This window comes from Pteronotus mesoamericanus, unplaced genomic scaffold (assembly GCF_021234165.1).
Source record: "Pteronotus mesoamericanus isolate MK-2021 breed Mesoamerican mustached bat unplaced genomic scaffold, CSHL_Meso_final contig_164, whole genome shotgun sequence".
In the NCBI taxonomy this organism is placed as follows: Eukaryota; Metazoa; Chordata; class Mammalia; order Chiroptera; family Mormoopidae; genus Pteronotus; species Pteronotus mesoamericanus.
In genome coordinates, this window is record NW_026555065.1 from 23,024,627 (window position 1) to 23,049,229 (window position 24,603).

General features: G+C 37.9%; 1 protein-coding gene across 6 annotated transcripts in view; it reads right to left on the reverse strand.

The window, feature by feature from the left end:
• The window catches only part of MGA (MAX dimerization protein MGA), a 148,383-nt gene that overhangs the window by 84,789 nt on the left and 38,991 nt on the right, over positions 1-24,603 (reverse strand). For 5 of the 6 annotated variants that reach the window (XM_054565561.1, XM_054565560.1, XM_054565562.1 and 2 more), the window contains exon 2: positions 5,326-6,456. In XM_054565561.1, coding sequence (XP_054421536.1) covers positions 5,326-6,389 — 1,064 coding nt within the window. In that variant the 5' untranslated portion in view covers positions 6,390-6,456. Of the gene's footprint in view, positions 1-5,325; positions 6,457-19,820; positions 19,884-24,603 lie in introns of all 6 variants that reach the window. The other variant, XM_054565559.1, reaches the window with a different exon arrangement.

Consider the following 24,603-nt stretch of genomic DNA (forward strand, 5'->3'; position numbering starts at 1 on the left):
CCTAAAGAAACTGTTCCGACTCTTGCTCCAAAAACCCTTTCAGTAGCAGCAGCTTTTAATGAAGATGAAGATAGTGAACCAGAGGAAATGCCTCCAGAAGCAAAGATGAGGATGAAGAATATTGGAAGGGATACACCAACATCAGCAGAACAAAACTCCTTTAATAAAGGAAAGCATGGGTTTTCTGATAACCAGAAGCTATGGAAGTGAAATATAAAATCTCATCTTGGAAATGTCCATGACCAAGACAATTAAATGATATGTTTTGAAACTGGGATGTGGGGTGGGTGTAAAGTTAAAAGGAATAGTTTCCTTTTTAAAGAATGGTATAAGACTTTGAAGCCGCCTTTTTTTAAAAGATTGAATGGTACACTAATGAGAATTTGAAATTAGATGTAACTTATGTTTTATATACAGATTTCAAGACATTTGCTAATTTTGTAGTTTCATATGATTACTTTCCAAAGGTTATAGATAATTTTTTAAAAATCAGAAATGGTACCTTTCTAAGAATTACATACTTTTTAGACACAACTATTAGCACATTAAGAGGGAAGCAAAAAGTAATTATCTGTTTAAACTGCAAGTAATTACTCTCTAACTTAACTCCCTTATTAACCTAAACTTTCTGGCTCCCAGGAACAGCCTTATAGAGAGGGAATATTTTATTGGGAGGAAAATGTTACTGGAATATTGACTGAAAATAAATTAATAAAATTAAAATACTGCTTTTTTTCTAATGGGCTTTTTTTTTTGTTTCAAGTCATATACTAGATATCACACTGCTGTCAATGGATACAGAAGCTTAGCTCTTTAAAAATTTCTTTTAATTTTATGTAAACCGTTGAGTATTCAATATAGCCCACTTCACCTTAATGGGGCTTGCCTGCCTTTGTTAGTCTTCAAAGAAACAACATTTGCTACCAAAGGAAATTAGTATTTTGAATGTGCTTCTCTTGGTTTTTGTTACTTGCTTAGCTTCTGTACGCATTCCCACCAGATATGAGGCGTCATAAGCAGTTCTTTCTTTTAAAATACAAACCACCACCAAAAATTTTAAATGTACAGAATACTTAAATATTTGGCTGTTATTTTTTAAAAAGTAACAAATAGCATAAAAGCAACGTTGTATGAAGATTGAAAATGAGAAAGATGCACTTTCTGTAACTTTGTCAAAACACTTAAGTTAATGTGAAATCCAATTTGATTTGTACTTACTACAGGAATTCTTATTTAATACAATACAATGGTTTGTGTTAAGTGTGTACATATTAACCAATGGCCTATCAAAAGCACATTTTAGATATTGAAAAAAAGCAAAGAAAATGCATCTTTAAACAGTTTATGGAATCTTTGACCACATATATTTGGTAGAGCTATGTGTTGTAGGGTTTGTTTGTTGGGTTTTTTTGCATTTTTGTATTGTATATGAATTATTTTTTAATGTGATGATTAAACACATCATTAAAGGCATAATCATAGGTAAAAGAAAAATGCAGTATAATGATTTTCTTGAAAATTTCTACAATGTTAAATTTGCAGGCAGCTTCAGACTGTCTTAGTGGTGGTAACTACTCACTCAGCCCTTTTAAAAGGTAGTAACTCCAGAGAAGCAACCTGTGTATATTCCTAACACTTTGTTCACTTTCATTCATTAGAGTAAGCCCCAAATAAAACAATGGGAATGTATATAGAACTATTCTTAATTACTTGATTTAATGGTATCAAGATACATGAATTTAACGTGCTTTAATGTAGGCACACTTTTTATTTTTGTCTATTTCACTGTTTATGTTAAAATAGCATCCCTCTTTGCATATTTGTTTCATTACTCAAACGAAATATTAACCTATGGTCAAGATGGGAGAGAGAAATGACTGAGATGAGTGTCTTTACTACAATACCAATAAATCTGTCAAACTCAAAAAAAAACAAAACAGGAATTATCTTCTTTCTGCTGGGCAGGTCCCTTGTACTACAGGCTTCCCCCATTACATCAGTGTTCTAAAGAACCCATCTGTATCAGTGTACCAGATGGCGTTGTTGTGAGAGGCTGCTCAGCTTCAGTGAATTTTTTTTTGAAGACTAAGAGCATTTGCCCATTTCATGATGGGTAATTTACTACAGCACCTGCTGCTCACACCACACTGAGAGTTCAGCAGTTTTTCACGAAAAACAGCATGACCCCCCCATGCCCCACCCTCCCTATTTACCCAATCACACCCAAAAAGACTTTTTTATTGTTTCCCTGGATGAAAGGAGTCTTCAAAAATAATGTTTTGCCAATATGGAAGAGGTGAAACCAAGAACGTTAGAGGTACTAAAAGGCATCAAAACCAGTGAATTCAAAAACTGTTCTGAACAGTGGAAAAAAGTGTCAATAGGTGTATTGCATTACATGGAGAATACTTTGAAGGTGAGTGACGTTTAAACATGTAAGAATACACAATTTTTTATAAATAAATCTGGGGGGTTTTTTGGATCCCCCCTACACTGTATCCAAGAACACACCTTCACATACATGATCACCACAACAGTCCCAATGATCAAAGTATATTAAAAAGTGAACTTTACTAATCATTAGAAAAATGCAAATTAAAACTATGATGCTCCTTCTTTGACCACTTCCATTCAACACAGTACTAAAAGTTACAGCTAAAACAATTAGGCAAGAAAAAGAAATAAAATGCATTCAAATGGGGGGGGAGGAATAAAACTATCTCTATTCATGGATGACATGAACGCATGTGCAGAAAACTAAAGAATACATACATACACACCCCCCACCCCATCAGTAAATAAATACACCAAAGCTGCAGGATACAAAATCAGCATAGAAGAATCAGCTCTATTTTATATACTTAGCAATATACAATATAAAATAGCAATTCCCTTTTCAAAAAGAGAATTAAGAAAACCATTCAATTTACAATAGCACAAAAAGAAATAAAATACATGAAAATAAATTTTTCCATGGAGACAAGAGACTTTTAAATTAAAACTACACAGTATTACTGAAAGAAATTAAAGACCTAAAAAAATGGAAAGATATCCCATATTCATGGATTGGAAAAATAATATTGTTATGGTAAGAATACTACCCAAAGTAATATACGGATTCAGTGTACTCCTTATCAAAATCCCAATGGTGCTTTTTGCACAAGTAGAAAAACTGATACCAAAATTCATATGGAATTTCAAGGGATCCCAGCTAACCAAACAATCTTGAAAAATCAGAAGAAAGTTGGCGACTCACATTTCTCAATTTCAAAACTTACTATAAAGCTACAGTAATCAAAACACTGTGTTACCAGCTTAAGAACAGACATACAGACCAAATGGAATAGAGAGTCCAGATAAAAACCATCAAATATATGGTTAACTGATTTTTGACAAGAGTGCCAAGACCATTTATTTAATAGAAAAAGGATAGTTTTTTTGGACAAATGATGCTGGGAAAACTTTATATACATATGCAAAAGAGTAAAACTGAAGCCTTACAACATACTTAATATATTCAAAATGGATCAAAGAAGTACATTTCAAGGCTAATACAGAACTCTAGTAGATAATACAGGGAAAGCTTTATAATCTTGGATTTGGTAATGGTTCCTTAAAGGAAGACACCAAAAGCACAAGCAACAGAAGAAAACGTTTTAAGTTATATTTCATCAAAATTAAAAACTTGTTTTTGTTCAATAAAGGACACTATCATCACAGTCAACTCAAAAGAATGGAAGAAAATACTTTCAAATCATTTTTTAATAATGAATATCCAGAACATATGAAGAACTCTCATAACTCAGGAAAGAAAAGTTTTAATGTGCGAAGGATGTGAGTAGTCATTTTTCCAAAGAAAATATACAAATGACCAATAAATGCATAAAACGATGTGCAACACCACAAATCACTAAGAAACTACAAATCAAAACCACACTGATAACCACTTCATACACATTAGATGGCTTTATTCATACCTGCCAAAACCTAGAAGCAAGTAAGATATCCTTCAGTAGGTGAACAGATAAACCAGCTGGTACATCAAACAATGGAATATTATTAGCACTAAAAAGAAATGTGCTATCAAGCCATGAAAAGAGATGACAAAACCTTAAATATATATTACTAAATGAATGAAGCCAATGTAAAAAGCCTACATACTGTATGACTCCAAGTGTATGACATTTTGGACAAGGCAAAGCAATGGAGACAATAAAAAGATCAACGGTTGCCAAGGTTGGCCGGGGGAGTGGGGGGCGCGGTGCAGGATGGCAGAAAGGAGAATTAACAGGTGGAGAACAGAGGACTTTTAGGGCAATGCAAAATATCTGCATGGTGTGTTATGTATGTATGGCGGATACATATCATTATACATTTGTCCAAACCCACAGAATGTACGATACAAAGATTAAAACCTAATGTAATCTATGGACTTTGGGTGATTATAATGTGTAAATGGAGGTTCATCAATTGTAACAAATGTACCACTCTGATGAGGAATCCTGATAATGGAAGAACCTTATGCATGAGTTGGGGAAGAAGGTCCCAGGGGTGTCCAACCTACAGCCTGCAGACCAAATGCAGCCCAAGAATGGTTGTGAATGTGGCCCAACACAAAATTGTAAATTTACTTAAAACATTATGAGATTACTTTGTGATTACATGTTGCAATGTATTTAATGTGTGGCCCAAGACAACTCTTTTTCTCAGTGTGGCTCAAAGATGCCAAAAGGTTGGATACTCTATACCTTCCTCTCAATTTTGCAAATTTAGTTGTGAACATAAAACTTCTCCAAAAAAACAGTCCTTGATTTTTTAAATAATGTAATTTCAAATAAAGACAACAGTATGTTATCAGCTTGCTTTTTAGTCACACAATTTATGGATTAGGATGCCTATAAGGCAGTAAATTCTTAAGTATTCGATATAAATAAATTTACTTTGAATCCCTTCTGTGCCTTGTCTGGGTAAGTCTTGTGTCATTTATAACATTTCTTGGGGGTCATTTATTTTTGCCTTCTTCAATTAATAGAGTTGTCTACATATAACCAAGAACAGTCCTATTCATGATTAACAAAATTCTAAAACCTAAATTAATGAAAGATCCCCATTGGGATAAATCATCCAATTTGCCTACAATGCTGAATCCTGAACCCAGCTGATACTCCTTATAGACAAATGAACTGTCACTTCACAGAAAGTAAAAGCAGGTGTGGTGGTATTTTTTGTTAGTTTACATTTATCAATGTCTAAAATCAACAGTCCACACAACCAATATATTAAATCTAAAATCTTTTCTCTAAAAACAGAAAAATTGTTACCTACCTTTCAGAAACCTCTTGCTTAAACTGAGTAACTTCACCAAGTGATGAATCAATATCCATAAAACCAAGAAAATCTCGATTTATATTAAGGAAAGGTTTCTCCAAACCCTTGCTTGATGTTTCATGACCCCTCGATAAAGGATCTGAATCAGTCAGCTGTACCTCTGACCCTTCACTTTCTGTGAGACGGGTCCGTTGACCAGGAGAACTGGGAACACTATTCCCTTCTTGGTCAGAGCTGTTCTTTTGCTTTCCATCTCTCTGGGGCTTACTGTTCAACCCATCATCCCGGAAGCCTTTAGCAAATGGATTGTAATCTATTTTCAGCTGGGTAATCTGTATGTTCTGATAAGCTGTTACTGCAAAGAATTCAGTCTGTGGGAAGGTAAACGTGTGGACACCAGGGCCATTTAGTTGTATCACTTCAGTAGCCTTTTCTGCAGGTACCAAATGAAGCCTTGGCAGGTACCGATGCATAGAGTGCAAAATAATATGCCCTTCTTGGTCCAATGTATTGTTGGTAAGTTTGAGTTTATAGAAAGATACTGGTTGATGCATCCAATAATGACCTGTGGAAGGAGATTCTGGATGAATAAAAACTCTTCCCAAAACATGGGGCTCTGCTTTCCCACTGGGTTCCCACCAGCGACCATTCCATTTGTAACGATGGTTATCCACAGGAGAAATATCCATGACAAGGATGTACTTCATATTTGAATCTAAACCTGTTATCCAGTAACGACAGTAAGGAAACATGCGTCTTCCTTGCTTGGTCAGAATCATCTCTGTGCTTCGATGATAGAATTCATTCCACATACTATTGTTATCCAAGGTGACAGTGATTCCTCCCACAGTACAATCAGCTGGAAGGCAAATTTTCCCTTTAGATTTTCCTGGTGATGACACACTGGTAGCCAAAGCACAGGCATCCCGGTTAGTAACCAGAATTCCTTGATCTGTTTTGCCATTTCCTGCCTGTTTCAGGATGACAAAGAAGGTAGGTGCTGATCCTGCCACTGTCCCACCATCTTGATTAGCCAATATAATCTGCTGTTTCTCCTCCATGATTCCAGTGGGATACTCAGTAGTAAGATAACTGTAGTCACCACATAGTCACACTGGCTTTCCCAGCCTAAAGAATAAAAAGAAAAAAAAAAAACCTTTAATTAAGTATTTATGTTGTCAACAGCACAAGAATGATTATGTTACCCCCAAAATATATTCCAAAATTCTTCTAAGATGTTGCTTCTACTGTTCTCTCAATCATTGTAAGGATATTATTCATTCTGGAATATTCAATCAGCCTTTTTAAAGTTCTTTTTACATTAAATTATTATATCCTGGCCCTCCATTGACTCAGTAGATACTATAATCTCACATAAAAATAAATAAAAGTATTTATTTCATTTTATAAAAACTATATTAAAAGTAGGCCTGGCTGGTGTGTGGCTCAGTGGATTGAGTGCAAGCCTGCAAACCAGAAGGTCACTGGTTCAATTTCAGGTCAGGGCATGTGCCTGGCTTGTCGGTTCCTGGTTGGGAGCGTGCAAGAATCAAGTGACTGATGATTCTTCGCACATCAATGTTTCTCTCCCCCTTTCTCCCTTCCTTCCCCTCCCTCTAAAAATAAGTAAAACCTTTTTTTAAAAAACTATATAAAAATATACAAACTTCAGGAGACTAAACTGGAAGGTTGGTTTCATTTTTAAAGCATCGTAACACTTTTATGGATTAAACTGCCACTGGGTTCTGTTAACATTACAAGTTGTCCTGGGATGAGTAAAAATAAATTCCCATGTTACCATCATACAGAATTTACTCTTTATTACGGTACTGACATGGGTTCATAAAAAAGTAAAATGCTATCTTAACCTGATAGTGCACACATTTAAAGAAACCATGACAAATCACTGGAACTTACTAGGAAAGAAAGATTTACCTCCATACTTCAGACTTTATATTGAACAAAATTCCAGAAGGATCAAACATTAAAATTCCTCCCCCATTTCTAAGTGATTTTTTTTTTAATTCTTAAATCCTCAGGAAAGCTTTTTGATAATAAGGACACAAAACCTTTGACAAATTTCAACATCATGTAAATTTTTAAAATCTGGCAAACATCCAAGCAAAATCAAAAAACAAATAACTAGAAAAGGTATTTGCAGCTTATAAATAACTCATTTCCCTAATATAAAAAGGGTTCCTACAAGTCAATAAAACCAAAAATCTAATGGAAAAATGGGCAACAGATAGGAAAAGCAAATGGCTATAAAAATGTACATCGTCTCAACACAGGAGAAATGCTAATTGAAATCATCCTGAGATACGGTTTTTGACCTTAACAGATTGGCAAAAACCAAAAGTTTGGTAGAGGTACTGGAAAAGATGTTGTTAGAAAGGGCAACATAAAAGTATCTAAAGTACAAATGCATTATCTCCTATGGAACAGTTCTTTTAGGACTTTATCTTAAATACACACTCACATACGCATTTGCGATACACCTGTATAGAGATTATTTCCTGCAGTTCCATTTATAATAGCAAAAGACTGGAGAAAAAGTCCATCAATGGAGACTGGTTAAATAAATGGGGTATACCCATGGAGTGAAACATCATGCAGCTATAAAAGAAAATCTATAAGCTTCATGAACTCATACAAAATTACCTACAAGGTATATTAAGTTAGCCCTAACCAGTGTGGCTCAGAGTTGGTTAGTTGGACAATTTGATTCCCAGTCAGGGCACATGCCTGGGATGGAGGTTTGGTCCCCGGTCAGGGTACAAATGAGAGACAACCGATTTATGTTTCTTTCTCATATCCATGTTTCTCTCCCTCTCTTTCTCCCTCCCTTTCCCTCTCTCTAAAAATAAACAAATAATTTTTTAAAGATATATTAAGGACAAAATGTCAAAAGAATTGGTATTATGTTACTCTCCTTAATAAAATAAGGAAAAAAGGCCGAAGAAGAGAGTATGTATGTATTTGCTTGACATAGATTATAAAGATAGAAAGGAACTGGCAGTATTGGCTTTATCGAGGCAAAACTGGATGGCTGGGAGAATACATACACTTTCTAAATTGGCTATCTTTTGAAACTACAACCCATTTAAAAAAAAAGAATTAAAAAGTATGTTAGTAATTCTTAAAAGTCTTAACAAAAGACACAACATATATTGTATGATTCCATTTATACAAAATGTCCAGAATAAGCAAATCTATAGAGAGAGAAAGCACATTCGTGGTTGCCAGAAGACAGCAAGAGTGATAATTGGGACAATTGCTAATAGGTATGGGGTTTCTTTTGGTGGGGCCGGGGAGGTGGGGGGGGTGATGAAAATGTTCAGAAACTAAAAACCACTTAAGTGTTATCCATTAAAATAGCGAATGTTATGCTATGTGTATTATATCGTAATAAAAAGTTGTAAAGAAACCTCAGATTGTTAAATTCTACTGAACTAATGTGCCCAATTACCTAAATATTGTATGATATAAAACTATCACCTCCAATCAGCCTTTACACAAAAAAGGAAGATGCTACATCACTACACTTATATAAGTGGGTCAGTAATTTTGATTAACCAAATTCAGCCACTGTCAGTGCTCATTTTAATTAAAAAGTCTAACTTTCTCTTCTTAGAAGACTAGCCATCTAACTTTCTTTTTAGCCACATCACACCTCTCCCCAAGAAAAAGTATCTCCAAAACTTAAAATATTCCCTGGCCTGAGGATAACAGATACAGGTATTTCAAAAATCAAGACTTCAGAAAGGTTAGCTATTGTTTTCTAGCATGGCTAAATATAGAAGTATTGTAGAAACCTGCTTTCTAACACTAAAGCACTAAGACCAAAGAAAGGTGAAAAAAGAATCACTCCTCTGAGTTGAAGTTTATTTTTTTAAAGATTTTTATTTATTTATTTTTAGAGAGAGGGGAAAAAAGGGAGAAAGAGGGGGAGAGAAACATGATGTGAAAGAATCAGCACATCTCGCCGAGTTGCCTCTCTCATGCCCCCTCCTGGGGACCTGGCCCAAAACAGAGACATGTGCCCTGGCTGGGAATCGAATCAGCAACCTTTCGGTCTGCAGGTTCGCACTCAATCCACTGAGCCACACCAGCCAGGGCTGAAGTTTATTTTTAAGGGATAAAATTCAGGATGGTTCTTTTCAAAAGCTGCCTCGACCTTAAGACAATATAGATTCATTGGTTTACTAAAACTAACAAGTTTCAGCAACACCTATCAGATATTCATGAAACAAAATTTAAACACTTAGAAATCACAAATAAGGTGACTATGTAAAAAGAGTAAAGCTTAGTGAATTCACAAAAACTAATACCACTACAATGATATATAACTCAAACAATTCCGACTCCTAATGCTCTATTTAGTCCATATAGTTCAAAGTTGTTACAAATCACCAATTATTTTTGTGATAAATTATACAGAATATCCTTAAATGCACTTAAATACTTAAATATGCCTATTGACAAAGAACTGCATGAATAGCTAGACGTACACTAAAGGGTTCAAAACTTCCTAAAAATTATCTTTTATAATATAAAACCCTGGTTTTCAGACCATTACAGATAAAACTACGGCAAAGAAGTTTTAACCAATGCTTTAAAAATCACTATCTTTTTAAAAATTAATCTATGAATGTCAAAATTTCAACGAACAGAAGTCCAGTTTAGTGTTACAGACTGCACTTAAGTAAATTTTATGCTAACTTTACATTTACTCATTGCAAAAATTTCCTGTTGCACTATTTGAACTCTGCATACAAGAATCTAATTTTAAAATGTAAAAATAAAATAAAAAACAAAAATATAAAATGTAAAAAATGTATACAAAGACAGGAAAAAGAACTTTCAGACATACGATGTTATAGGTCTTTTTTTTTAAGAATCCTCCAAAAACGTTATTCCATGAATTCATCAAAATACATAAAACCAAAGACCTAACTTATGACCAAAACAATCTCTATCTTGAGTCATAACTCCCTACTAGTTAAGCAACAAGGAATCAAATTCTTATTCTACATCAATCTTTAAGCAAAGATTCCACTTCATTATACGAACATGGCTATGGTTTTGGGATACTACAGGGGATTTTCTAATCAAAGAATAATCAATTAAGCATATTCAGCCACTCTAAGGGCTAAGACAATTTTACCTAATTGCAAAAACCAATTGTTCTTTAAAAAGAGGTAGGCCACTCATCAAGAAATCTTCCAGCAAAATTCTAAAACTATTCTGTATATGGCTCTCTAAAAGCTCTAAGGAAGACCACAGTTCTGGTAGATGTTTATGACTTAACATTCAAAAAAAAAATTTCAGTTCAGCTTTTCAAGAACGAGCTTTTATCTAAAATAACTGTAATAATGAGCTGAGGAAATGTTTACCTGAAAATAAAAATTATAAAAGTAACACTCTGAAAATGTCACAAGAAAAACAGGTGATTTCACGAACAATGTTTTGAGGTAAGTAATGTGGCAAGTTTCATAAATAAATTGTTACAATTTCAGTGTCCCTATTCTCAATCTCTTTTCACCAATCACCTCTTTGGTTAAGTGTTTAGCTACTGAAGAGGTGACCCTGAAACAACTTACAAAGATATACTAGTTAGTTTCCTAAGTAGTTACCTAATTTAATTATTCAAGTATTGCACCAAAACAAAAAGCAAAATTCCAAACCAATATCATTATTTTAAAAACACAAAATATTCAAATACTGGTCAACCTGTTTTGAATATTTCCAAAGTTGCTAAAAATAACCATAACCTTACAAAACAAGTGCATTACTGTATTGTAGGCACCAAGATGTTGGTTTGTTCCTTAATATGATCATTCACCATAAGAATGTTTAAGTTAAATTACATTTCTAAAACTCAAATTTTAAAATAAGAGGTTCACTAGAACTTCAGTATTTACCAATATACAATAAGCCCTGAAATTTCAAAAATCTTACGAAAAATACATTTCAGGTAAAAATATGATCAAAAAATTCGACAGCAAGTGGTGGTAAAGACAGTAAATAGTCAACTACCAGTTAATTGTCATCGTGTTAATATTAATTAAATAAACGGTACTTGTCTGATAGCAAGCACTTACTTCGGACCAGACAATATCCTGGGCACTTTACCACCACCACAACCTTAGTAATTTAAGTTTCAAAATGCTATCTCTAGTGCTTTAGATTTTAAGGCAGAGAATCACATTTGCCTAAGATAATACACTTGCTTCTCTTCTCTCCCCAGCTACAATTCGTTAAAGTTGGCTTCAGGAACATTTTTTATTCCTAGCAATGGCCCCTTAACTAAACTTGGATAAGCAAGTTCTCGGGTCCCTAGCAATTGCATTAAGAATTTGAAGAGCTAACTTTTATGGCAGAAATGGACGGTAACTGAATAGCCACCCTGCCTTTGAATAAGTATGTCAAGGCACCTAGGTCACTGAATTGCCTCAACTCCTAAGCATGTGTTTTCTGTTAAGCATGTGTTTCAGAGGTTAAGCGAACCCAACCCACTCAACCTCTGAAAAACAGTGATACAGCAGCAAAAAAAACACTAATGCTGATCCCATACCCCTGGAAATGAAAAGCCGTCCTGCCAGTCCCCGGGGGAGCAGTCGCCGTCGACTATTAACGATCCACAATCACCGCTTTTCATCAACTGGAGAGGCCCGCTGGTCAAGAACCACGTGAAAAAAATGCCGCAAGGAAAGCTCTTCCGGGGAAGAGCAGTCCCGACTAATCACGTGCCACCGGCCGGAACCCGCGGATCACTCGGAGGGACCGAGCCGCATTGTTGCCCTGGAGACTACAAAACCAGCTACCCGTCCCTCCCAGGCCAGCCCCCTTCCCAGCAGCCGTCACGCCGCCTCCAGGCACTTTCCCTGCAGCCGAGCCGTGGCGTCGTGCCCAAAATGTAAAGGCAGAGCAGGCAGCGTTCGCCAAGGACTCCGCCGCTGAAGCCGGTGGAGCTCTAGAAAACGTACGGGCGGTACGCAGGTGGGCTCGAGACTTCGCCTGATCCACGTGTCAGCTCCCGCGACGTGAACCCTGGGAGAGTGGTCTTCCCTTAGATGGAGATTACTCTGGTTACTCACCTTGTTCGGCAATCACTAACCCCTCCTTGCTTCCACCCTAGCCAGGAGGAAGCATCCCCGGGGTTACAAAGGCAAAGAAAAAGTATTGACAGCAATACACTACCACTTTCTACTCTCAACCCGATTTTAAATGATCCCTAAATTCCCCATAATCTTCACACACACACACTCAACTTTGTTTACTGGTGCTTAGAGCGGTTTATATCCCTGACCCACCTACCATTGGGGGCAGAGACCGACTTGACAATTTAACAGAAGCGGGAAGCCTCATAAACAGAGAACTAGCCAAAGCTGCCCCACAGAGAGAAAAAGAAAATAACACCTGCTCTTCCCACCTGTTCCCCACCCCCCCCCCGCCCTCATTTCTGCACTCGCGAACCACCGGTCCTTTGTTTACCAAGTTCCCACTCCTACAGAGCTCATTTCCTCGACCTCCTTCTTTATTAAACTCGCGGTCCTGCCTCAAACAATTCACTCGAAAATTACATGCTAAAAGAGACGTTTGTACGGGTGTCAAAACGCTGCACAAAGCTCCTTAGAAAAGCGACGTCAGCACCGTTTACCTCGGAGTTTTGGAACCCTGTGACCTGGGCTCTAAACTGCAAAGCGCACAAGCAGGGCTCTCGACTAAAAACAGCCCCTCGCCCGGATGGAAGTCGTCACGCGGCTCGTACCATGCGGTGCGGCACCCCACGCACGCGAGCGCAGGACCGCGCCAAGGGCGCTTTCTCGCCCCGCCCGCCTCGTGGCTGCTCTCTCTGGCGTCGATGTTCCCAGCTAGTTCGCTGCGCGACGCGGAAGTAAGGCCGGGGACGCGCGCGAGGTGACATGCGCAGCCTCGCTCGGGGGGCGGCGTTGGTGGGGGGGGGGACCAAAGGCGCGCGCCAAAGACGGCCCCGCGCAAGGCCAGGCCTGGCCCCGGCGTGCGAAGATCGCTCAGCGGAAAGCTTCTCACGCTGTTCAAACGCACAAGAGCTTCAAACTCTCGAAAAACTCCAACCCGGCCAGCACTAAAGCGACATCCCCCTACCTCGAACCAGGCCCGAGAGTTACCGTGCGGGGCGTGGCCGTCTGCACCCGGAGTCCCTCACATCCCGCTGTGGGCGGGTTATTCTGCTCGTTTCGCACACCGTGTGTCCGCTCCAGCTGAAGAGCCTGCGCGCGCACGGGACGTCCACGTCACCGCGCACGCGCTCCTACCCTCGCGGAGCCGGCAGCGCATGCGCCAAAGGAGGCGCGAGCAGCACCTCCCTTGCCCCTCCCCCAATACCAGGAGGCCAAACGACCCCGTAGCAGCGACAAGACCCTTGGGACCCGCCCCTGGAGCTGAAGCCGCTGCTTTTCCGGGTTCCAACAACTGACAAAAGCCTACTGAAGCTTCCAGAATCAAGAACGGCGAGGCAGGAGAGAGGCACCCCAATTCCCTCAGCCTCTCACACGAAGCCTTCGTGAAAACCGTGAAACCTTTGCCCACGGGCTTTCTCAACTGTGCCTTCTACCGGTTCCCTAGGGCTCCTCGCCGGCCCCGCCCCTACCGCGCCCAGCCCCACCCACAGAGGAATCCGCAAACCCTAGGGCTTCTCGAGCCCCTGAAATGAATCCGAGATCTTACTCCCCAACGACCTGTAGGCGTGGATGGCGCCGAAACGTCGGGAAACCTTGAGGACCTTGAGAAAGGAGTGGTTGAGTTTGCAACATCCACCACCGAAGAACACTAGGGAAGTAGGAAGGAGAAAGAAAATCTCACTGTCGAATGGGACGGGAAGAAGAGTTGCCACTAACTTGCCTGATAAAGGAAAATGATGTCCTGAAAAAAACAAAACACACACACAAAAATATAGTGAAACCTTGAAATGAGAATTTTGCACTATAGAGTATTATCTGAGCTTTAATGTCTTGACCCTGCTTTTCAATTCTATTTGTTCAAGCTATTTAAGCTATGAGGTGCAAAGAAAAAATTACCGAATATCTTTGTCAGGCAGTTGCTGAACTAAGTTAATGGACAGTATTTCTCCCAACCAAACATCAAAAAGTATCTCGCCCTAGCCAGTGTGGCTCAGTTGGTTGGAGCGTCATCCAGTAGCCGAACTGAAAATTTCCGGCCAGGACACATACTAGGTTGTCAGTTCCATCCCCAGGCCTGGCACCAACGAGCAGCACAAATGGGAGGCAACTGATCAAATGAGAGGCAACCGATCGATGTTTCTCTCCCATCCTCCCTCTCTAAAAGCAATGAAAAAAAGAAATGTTCTCGGGTGAAGATATATATGTATATGTAGCTTTTTCTCTATTCCTAACCAGCAGTTCTTTCCTCTTTCCACTGCTAACACTCCAGTAAGAAAGAGAGTTGTTTCAAGTGAGATAGAAAAGAGGCAGAATAGTAGTAAGACAGCAGATATTGTGGTCCATGTTTCCAAACTTTTCTTCCACTCTCTTAGACAAATTAGCAAGTACTGAGAACCTATGTGCTAGATGACTTAAATACAAAGCTCTATGAAGGAGAATGAGGAAATTGAAATCAAGGAGTCAAGAGGAGGAGGCTTATCCAACAGGACCACTTTGAGCGAGACTCCAGGCATATAGAAAGAATTTTCTTTTTCTTCATTCTGCTTTCCTTAGAGGCTATGCCATGGAGAGAAACTGTGCTGGAATTAGTATACTAGAAAACATCAAAGCTAAAGTTTACAGACTTCTGAAATTGCCCTGAAAACTCCCATTCGGGCACTGTCAACAAGAACACTACTAGAGCAATAAATGAATAATACCCAAAATCCTAGGCAAAATTGAAAAGTGACAGCTGCTTTGATGCCTCCTCCTCTATTCTGACCCCAAGGACCTCTTTCCTGCAAGCTGCCTTGTCAGAATTTCCCATCTCACCTCATCCAAGAATGTCTTGGTTTCAAGAGTCTATGGTTTCCCCATAAAAATTTTCCATTTTCTGAGGCACAAATAAAATTTTTGTTGACTTAGCATTAAAGTATCTGATCCTAAGGTATAAATGACTAATGTCTGTTAACCACCATGCCTAGTGGTAGTTCGATCCCAGAAGACAAGTTAACACAAATGGTATCTCTAATCGGGGAATCTGTGAGGACATCTTAATGGACAAACATAGTATGAAACGCTAGATACTTTTAAAAACACCAAATTTTCAAGATTCAGCACTGGATTTCCTGGTGGGACAGGTAAACTGTTTCGAAGTGGGGTCTGCCTAAGCTAAAGAGGTCTTGAGATGTACTATCAAGAATCTGAGAGCTTACCCCCGCTGGTATGGTTTAGAACACTGAGCGTTGACCTGTGGACCCAAAGGTTACTGGTTCAATTCCCAGTCAAGGCACATGCCTGGGTTGTGGACCAGGTCCCCAGTTGGGGGCATATGAGAGGCAACTGACTGCTGCACACAGATGTTCCTCTCTCTCTCTAAAAACATAATATTTTTTTAAAAAAGGAATCTGAGAGCTTCTAACTTTTTATATAGATAATCTAATAATACTGCCACACCATTTCAGTGGCCCAGTTTTGGTTTAACATCAAGCTTGTACCAAGTAACCATCCTCTATTGTTTGCTTTTTCAAGTAATCTTTTAAATGGTTACATTAAACTTTTAATGCAGTGTTTCTCAAACTGGTATCCTTGGTTGTATTTTTTGGCTATATAAGAATGTCTTCCTTTAAAAGGCATCCTTATGTAACCCAAGTTTTAAAAATATAAAGCTAACTAACTGCTAGAACTGACATTCTGAGTTTCACCTTGCTATTAGAATTCTCTCAAGTTATCATAGCTTACCTTCTTCATCCAGCCTAACATAAAAATCCTTCCCTTAGTTTTCCTTGGTTGAACTTTCAAAGAGATTTAACTAAATATTAGGGGGTTGAAAATGGAGAATGCCTGGAACATAAACAATCTGGCCTATAAAGTACACAGTTTTGGTCCAAGATCACTCTGTAAACACATAGGCCCTGTCCTATTTACATGCACATTCTTCCCATTCAACAAATATTTGAGTGCCTTGTATATGCTGAGAATAGAGGAAAGACTGGCACCTCATGCACTGTTCAGATGTCTACACTGGAACCCAAAGAGTTGGCACAACTTAACAAAATCCACCAACAAGACAAACTACATTCCTTATCCAATCTATTCAGATCCCACCTTATCAGTTCAGATTCCTACAGAAACATACCTCTCTCAAATAACAAGAGAAATGATCTCATTCTTCAGATGAGACCATGGCCATCCCTCAAAACCCCTGGGTTGTGATCTTGTTTACAGTATCTTAATACAGTAAGACCACTCTTAGAATAATAACTATATATAGACTGGGGCACAAGAGGCTTGTTTTTAACACAAAGCCCTTCACTAGCCACAAAAACTTGTCTGCTAGGCAGAGGGCAAAAAAGAGGGAATCATATTCCATCCTGTGTACCATTTAATACTGCACTTGAAACCAACTAATGTCAACAGGCAAAGTATGATTATCTCCAATATCTGAAAACTTGGACTAAGGAATTTAAAGTGGCAATAGTCCTGACCTCAAAGAGCTAATAATCTATCCAATGAAGAGCTATAAAAGTTTCTCAATCAGATAATAGTGGTATTATAGATTATAGCGTGTTTTGGAAAATGTATGTCAAGAGAGGTATTAAAAAGATAAATGTGATAGAATGCTATCAATATTTATTAAGAAACACCATTCTGCCCTGGCTGGTGTGGCTCAGAGAATTAAGTGCCAGCCTGAGAACCAAAAGGTGGCCAGTTTGATTCCCAGTAAGGGCATATGCCTGGCTTGCAGGCCAGCCCTCAGTATGGGGTATACAAGAGGCAACCACACATTGATGTTTCTCTCTCTCTCTTTGTCCCTCCCCTCCCTTCCTCTCTCTCTAAAAAACAAATAAATAAAATCTTTAATTAAAAAAAAAAAGGAAATACCATTCCCTCTTGCTGCCCCATAGCTCAAGCATGCACTATCATGTTCCTTACTTTGCCGAAGACCTTCCCAGATGCCTCAAACCTAACTCCAATTCACCCTTCTTGCCTAAGATTAAATCTAACGTCAAGAAACTTTCCTTAAGCCCAAACATAGTACCCACCCTTCTTGCCTAAGATTAAATCTAACTTCAAGAAACTTTCCTTAAGCCCAAACATAGTACCCTGCATTTCTTTACAGCACCTACAACACTGTAATTATTTTTTAAACTATGTATTAACAAATGTTTTGCCCACTCAGATGTTAGCTCCACTCTATTTCAGTGCCTAGCACAATACCTAGAACAGATACATAATATTTATTGAATAAATAATATGAAACCACAAGTTCTAGTTTTCCAGATAAATCCAAATATCAAATGCTGATTTAATGTCCCAACAATTTGAGATTTGGAAAACAGGATCATAATACAAATTACTTCTCCTTGAGGAAATAGATAAATATTATTGACAGAGAAGATGCTTTTATAGATGAGAATAATTTTCTAGCAAAGCCTAATTACTTATTGACAGCCTTTTGCCTCAATGACTTATGCCTGAATATTACCTAGAAAAATCAGCAAAGACAAATAGATGATTCTGTGTTGAAAGAAATGTTGTGATTCTATAATTTACCATCTGGTAATAAAAGCAACAAGTTTGTAATGGAGACTACCATTTGTGCAGATTCATCTACAAGAAAAAAATAGTAAATACAATCTTCAAGCTGAAAGCACATTTTAGTAACAGTGAATTTGTTTTACTAATATTTAAAGGGAAAATATCAGAAATCAGTAAAATAAAGTTCAGAAAGCTAGTTTCAGAAGGATTACAAAATAAAAAATAACAGCTGGAAGGGAAACAATATAAGTTTTCAACATACTACTAAGCCCTTAGGAGATATGTCTCATCTAGGAAAGCATACAAGGAAAAACAGGAAGTTTTCCTAACTAAGCCTAGAGATGCAGAGAGATTTAAAACACACATGAGAACACATAAAAACAGAAACTAGATATGCTAAAGAAGAGAACTAGGAGACAGCGAGTAAACTGCAAGAATGGAATCAGGCAACAAAATCAAGAAGCCTATGACAGAAAAATACACTGAAAGTGTGTCTCCTCATGCATATGAAAGAAGCCCCGCTTACATTACATGAAGGGCACCACTACCTGATGGAAATGAGCTACGATGCTCAACAGAGCAGTTCCCAGACCACTGGGACATCACAGACCAGTAAAATCTACCTTTAAAAAAGATATAGATAACCACCATAAGGTGATAAAAAAATTTTTATCTTACAAAGTATACCTCCTACTATTACCATTCTTTCTTAAAATAATGGCTATTTTAAGACTAAAAATCTAGAGAGAACATATGTCATAATGAATAAGTCTTTTATTTTGAATACATTTAGATAGATAAAAAATGTATGACACTGTCCTTATTTCGTGCTATATACATTGAAACTTAGCAGCAGATATTTAGAAATGACTGCTAGCCAGCCAGGCTACCTGGATAACTAAGATTTGATCTTCCAAGAAAAAATAATGTACAACAGGCCTGGGGTGGATTATAAGTCACCTTGCCAATGAGTCAACAGTCAGTCTCTTCTCATGTAGAGAGAAGAGGATGTTAGCCAAAGAGACACCCCAATACAGACTAAAGGACAGCCACAAGATTAGCAAGCTACTTTGAGTGCCTATGTTTGGGGGGCCATGAGAGGTACTGAAGGCAGGATGATAGCTTTTGCACTGTGTGCCAAAATACTACAGCCTTGGTAGAGGTACATGAGAATAATAAAGTGAAACCAAGAACCAAGATCACCCACCCAATCACAGTGTTCTTAAAAAGCTATGGGATACATAGTGGCTCATGATGGTAAAGGAAGAGGCAGGTCAAACTACTTAGTTTAAACTGGGTTTCAGGCATATCATACATAAGGGAAAACCAGGGACAGGAAGTGTACTTGTTTTAACTGAAAAGTTAACCTAATGGAATTTTCAATATGATTGAAAAATAAACATTGTAAAAGGATTTTATAACCTTTGCCTTTACTAAAAATGTTAGCTGTGATCTAACCACTGGAGGGCAAGGAACACTGTTAAAGGGCAAGGAAAAAGCTATACTGAAATAAAGCATTTAGGATTAGTCAAGTAACTTGAGTGCAGTGCCTTATCCAAATTATCTATATATAGATTATAAACTGTAGAGATTATAAAACCAATAGGGCTGATATTTTTTATCCCAGAATTAATTCTAGCCAACACATTCGGGGTTATCTAAGCAAAATTAAATTATATAAGGATATGATCAGTTAAATATGTAAGCACCAACTATATGCTAGGCACCAAAACAGGAATAAAGGAACAAAGAAAAGTAAGTCCCCTCATGAAGCTCAAGTTCTAGATGAAGAGACAGGATACTCACATTACAAAACTGTGGTTAGTACTTTGGAAAAAGGCTTCTAGGAACACACACAGCCAATGGAATCTAGAAAGGTTACAAAGAAAAGGGGACTTTTGAGCTGGGTCTGGTTTTGATAGAGAAATAAAATTAATGAGAAAGAAAAAGAGGACATTGCAAGTAGCAGTTATATCATCAGTAAATAAATTATCCAGAATTTGGAGACAGGGTTACCTTCAAAAGAGTGAGAGACTTAGGTAAAGATCAATGCAGTAGGTAAGATTAGTACCATGTAGAAACCTACCCTATGAAATGTTTTTGGACACTTAAGAAGTATTTATTCAACCTACAACCCCATGATGAGAGAATATATATATAAATAAATAAAATGTTTGAGGGGCTGGGGAAGGTACTGAAAGCAGGATGGTAGCTTTTGCACTGTGGCAAGATCCTACAGCTTTGGTAGAGGTGATATACATATAACCCCCCAAACATATAAATATATATATTTAAAATATATTTTTTATTCACTCATTCAAACATTTAGATCTCTACTCTGTATTGTCAAATATCTACCAGAGGTCAAGAAAAAACTAGAGAAGCACAGTAGAAGGAGGAACTCACACTGAAGTAAGTTCCTCCTTCCTTACATCAAGTAAGGCTTAGTGTTAAATAAAGGATGTCTAGAAGTTGACAAAGCACAGGAGGGAAGAACACTCTACATCTTTCACCTTCCTGACCATGGCATGCTCTCAAAGTACTACATACCTGTCCTTACTAGAATTTACACACAAGTGAAATTGTATGGCATTTTTCTTTGCCTGACTTATTTCTCTTAGCCTAGTAACTTCTAGGTCCATCCATGCTGTTGCAAATGTTAAGGGTTCATTCTTTGTTATGGCCAAGTAATATTCCATTGTAAATATGTACCATACCTTTTTTTATCCATTCATCTATTGATGGGCACTTGGGTTGCTTCCCTATCTTGGCAGTTGTAAATAACACTGCAATGAACATGTGGGTGCATATGTTCTTTCAAATTTCTGATCTGCACCAGAAGTGAAACTGCTGGGTCATAATGAAGTTCCATTTTTAATTTTTTGAGGAAACTCCACACTATTTTCCATAATGGCTGCACAAATCTGCATTCCCACCAACTGTGCATGAGGGTTGCAATATTCTTAACACATTGCATACCGCTCACGGGTTTTCTCATGTTTCGCGCGCCATCTGTTAAGGACCACTCACAAGTTTTCTCGTCTTTCACACGCCATCTGTTATGGACTTTAGATGTCAACACACTGTCTTGTCCACATCGAATGAAGCGATCTCATTGGTGGAAACCGTGCAGGTCAATCTACAAAAAACTATATAATTGCACGAACCCATAAAGCATTGCAGTTACATTGTATTTTGGTCATTCAACCCTGGTGTATGTCTTAAGAGATTTCTATGCGGTACACAATGTATTAATTTGATCTCTAGGCATTCATTCTAGCTCTTCTCTAATCCATTCCCTACACATCATCAAGTGACCCTTTCAACACAAATCAGTTCATTCCATCTCAGCCAAAGGGGGGACCCAAAAAAACAGGAATTATCTTCTGGAGGGCAGATAACTTGTAGTACAGGTTTCCCCCACTAGGTGGGTGTCCTAGGAACCCATCTGTATCAGTGTACTGGATGGCATTGTTGTGAGAGGCTTCAGTGGATTTTTTTTTTAACTCTTTCAGTGTGTTTGCCCATTTAATGATGCGTGATTTACAAGTGCACCTGCCAACACCACGATGAGTGTTTAGCAGGTTTTGAACAAATGAAAGCATGATACCCATGTCCCACCCTCCCTATTCAACCAATCTTGCCGTGAGAGGCTTTTTGTTTGTTTGTTTGTTTCCGGGGGGGCGGGGGGGGGAGTCCTCAAAGGGAAACATTTTGCCGATGAGGAAGAGGTAAAACAAATACAGCAGAAGCACTAAAAGGGATCAAAACTGATGAGTTCAAAAAATGTTTTGAGCAGCAGAAAAAAACATTTCAATAGGTGTATTGCATTAAATGGAGAGTACTTTGAAAGTGATTGAAGTTTAAACATAAAAGAATAAATACACAATTTTTTATATATAAATTCTGGGGAGGCTTTGAGTCCCCCTCATGTAACCTTCCATCAGATTCTCATTTAATTCAGAATAAAATCCAGACTCCTTAAAATGGCCTACAGATCTCTGCATTCACATCATTCTCCCAATAATTTCTTTGTGTCTCCATTTTCCTCATCTATGAAACAGAAATAATATAGCAATTCCTACTTCAAAGAGCCGTTAAGAGCATTAAATGAGACAGAAATAAATGTACAGCACAGAGAGTGGTAGATATGCTACAGAGAATAGCACATGTAAAGTCATTCGATAACTTATAGCCGTTGTTGAATTCTTAACAAGTTACTTATAACATTAAAAAGAAAATATTAGTCACTTTTTAAAACAACTATATAAAGTAAAAAAAACTGGCTGGATTTTTTTCCCTGGCTGGATTTAGGGCCAGCCTGCAAACTGAAAGGCTGCCGGTTCAATTCCCCATCAGGGCACATACCTGGGTTGGTGTCCAGGTCCCCAGTTGGGGGTGTGTAAAAGGCAACTGATCGATATTTCTCTCGCACATCAATGTTTCTCTGCCTCTATTTCTCCCTCTCTTCCCCTCTAAAAGTAAATAAATCTTTTTTTTTTAATTAATAAAATTTATTTAAAAAGTTGAGTCTTAAAAAAGTTAGGTTTTGTATTTTCTTAGGAAACTTAGAGCAATGGATTTAAAAATAAGATTCTTCAAAAATTATCACTCTAAGTTAATGTACAGAGCAAGAATTCTTTTACTTATATCACATGATGTGCATGTATTTAATTAAATATTTTTCTACATAACCAAGACCATTAGTACTTTATAATGATGGTTTCTAAGCCCTAAATTTAACTCTTTTATATTCATTCTGAATATTAAAGTTTTTTCCCCTATTGTCCTATATTCTCTTACTTAATTGCCTTTTAAGAAAATCAAAGAATGCCCTGGCTGATGCTGCTAAATTAATTGGTGTGTAATCCAATAAACCAAAAGATCATGGGTTCAATTCCTGATCAGTGAACATACCTAGGCTATGGGTTTGGTTCCTAGTCAGGGAGCATATGAGAGGCAACTGATCATGCTTATCTCTCCCCACCCCCGCCCCCGCCCCCCGGAGCACACCAGCACCTTTCCTCCGCTTCCTTCCCAGAGGCTCATTCTCTCTGCCTCTTTTTCCTAAGCTCAAGGGCCCTCTTTTGCTTCTGTAAGTTGTTTCTTGAGCCCAAGCATCCCATGGCCTGCTTCTACCCCTGTGATTTTCTAAATAAACTTTTGCTTGTATTTGAGTCTTGAATCTGAATTCTTTCTCAGCCAAAACTCAAGTACCAAAGCTGCTGAACTAGTCTGCTGTAACTCTGCCAGTAACATTCTGTTGCTTGTTCACCACTACCATGTGGTGCCGTGATTCACATTGTCTTATTGTTGCATAGTGCAGTAGGATTACAGAGAAGACCAAACAGGACCACCTTGCAGACCCAAACCCATGCTAGGTACCAGCAGGGGCCCATTGTGTCCCACTGGCTCCCTGCTTTGCATCATGGGAACTTGGGTGAATTTTCCTTGGAACTCTAGACCTCCATGTTTTAAGGCAAGAGGTCGCCTCTGTTTGAGCTGTTTTTTCCTTAAATAAACCCTCAAGGAGGAGCTAAAGGTTAAGGGTGGAGAACTCAGGCAAAAGATAAAATAGCTGAGATAACTAAATACAGGAGAAAAAAATGGGTGGCTGGTTTTTAACTTTGACTTTTCAATTGGAATTGCTTTATAAAAGTCTCAACAAACCTTTTGCTGAATAAATGAGAGGCTGAACTCATTCAACTCCAAAGATAAGGGGCACTTCCTCTTTCCCTGCTCAAATCTCAGGTATTCTTAGGCAACTAAGGATCTCTGTGGAGATGTCAGAAGGTATCCCTCACAACAAGCAGGCGCCCCAAAGAGAATTCCAACTCAAGTGTAATTAATTGACTTGCCCAGGGACATGCACATAAAGGTTGATTACCTAGCACTCCCAGCCCTCACAGCTGTATTAGACAGCTGGGGAGAGAAACTGAGACTCATCAGAGGGTTGAGATGACTCAGGAGGTTGACAGCCCCTTGGAGCTCAACTCCTAAGCAGCACACTTTAACCTAGTACACAATTCCCTAGAAATTTGTTCAGGGTCTACAGAACCCTCCTAAAAAAAGAAAATCAAGAATTTTTTAACAACACCATCAAGCGTTCTGAGAACAGAAAATTCTATATACATGCTAAGTTTTTAGCCAAAAGAACAACAAAATAATAAAAAATCCCTTTTATATAGCTAAATTCATAGAAACATAAACTCACATTCATATTAATTCTTTTTTAGCATCTTAACCATTTTTTACTTTTCAATTATAGTTGACATACAATATTATATTAGTTTCATGTGTATACCCCAGTGATTAGACATTTTATTACTAAGAGATCATCCTGATAAATTTCACACACAGTACATATCTGACACCATACATAGTTGTTAGAATATTATTGACTGTATTTCCTATGCATGTATTAATTCTTACCTCTTTAAAAAGGTATTGTTGATGTTTAATTTAATTTAATCCACCTTTAACAGTTAAGCTATAATAGCCTCTTTGTCAAAAATCCATTTTTAAAAATTAACAATAAAAGAAGAACAATCACAACACACAAACAACAAAAAGGAACAAAAGATTAAAT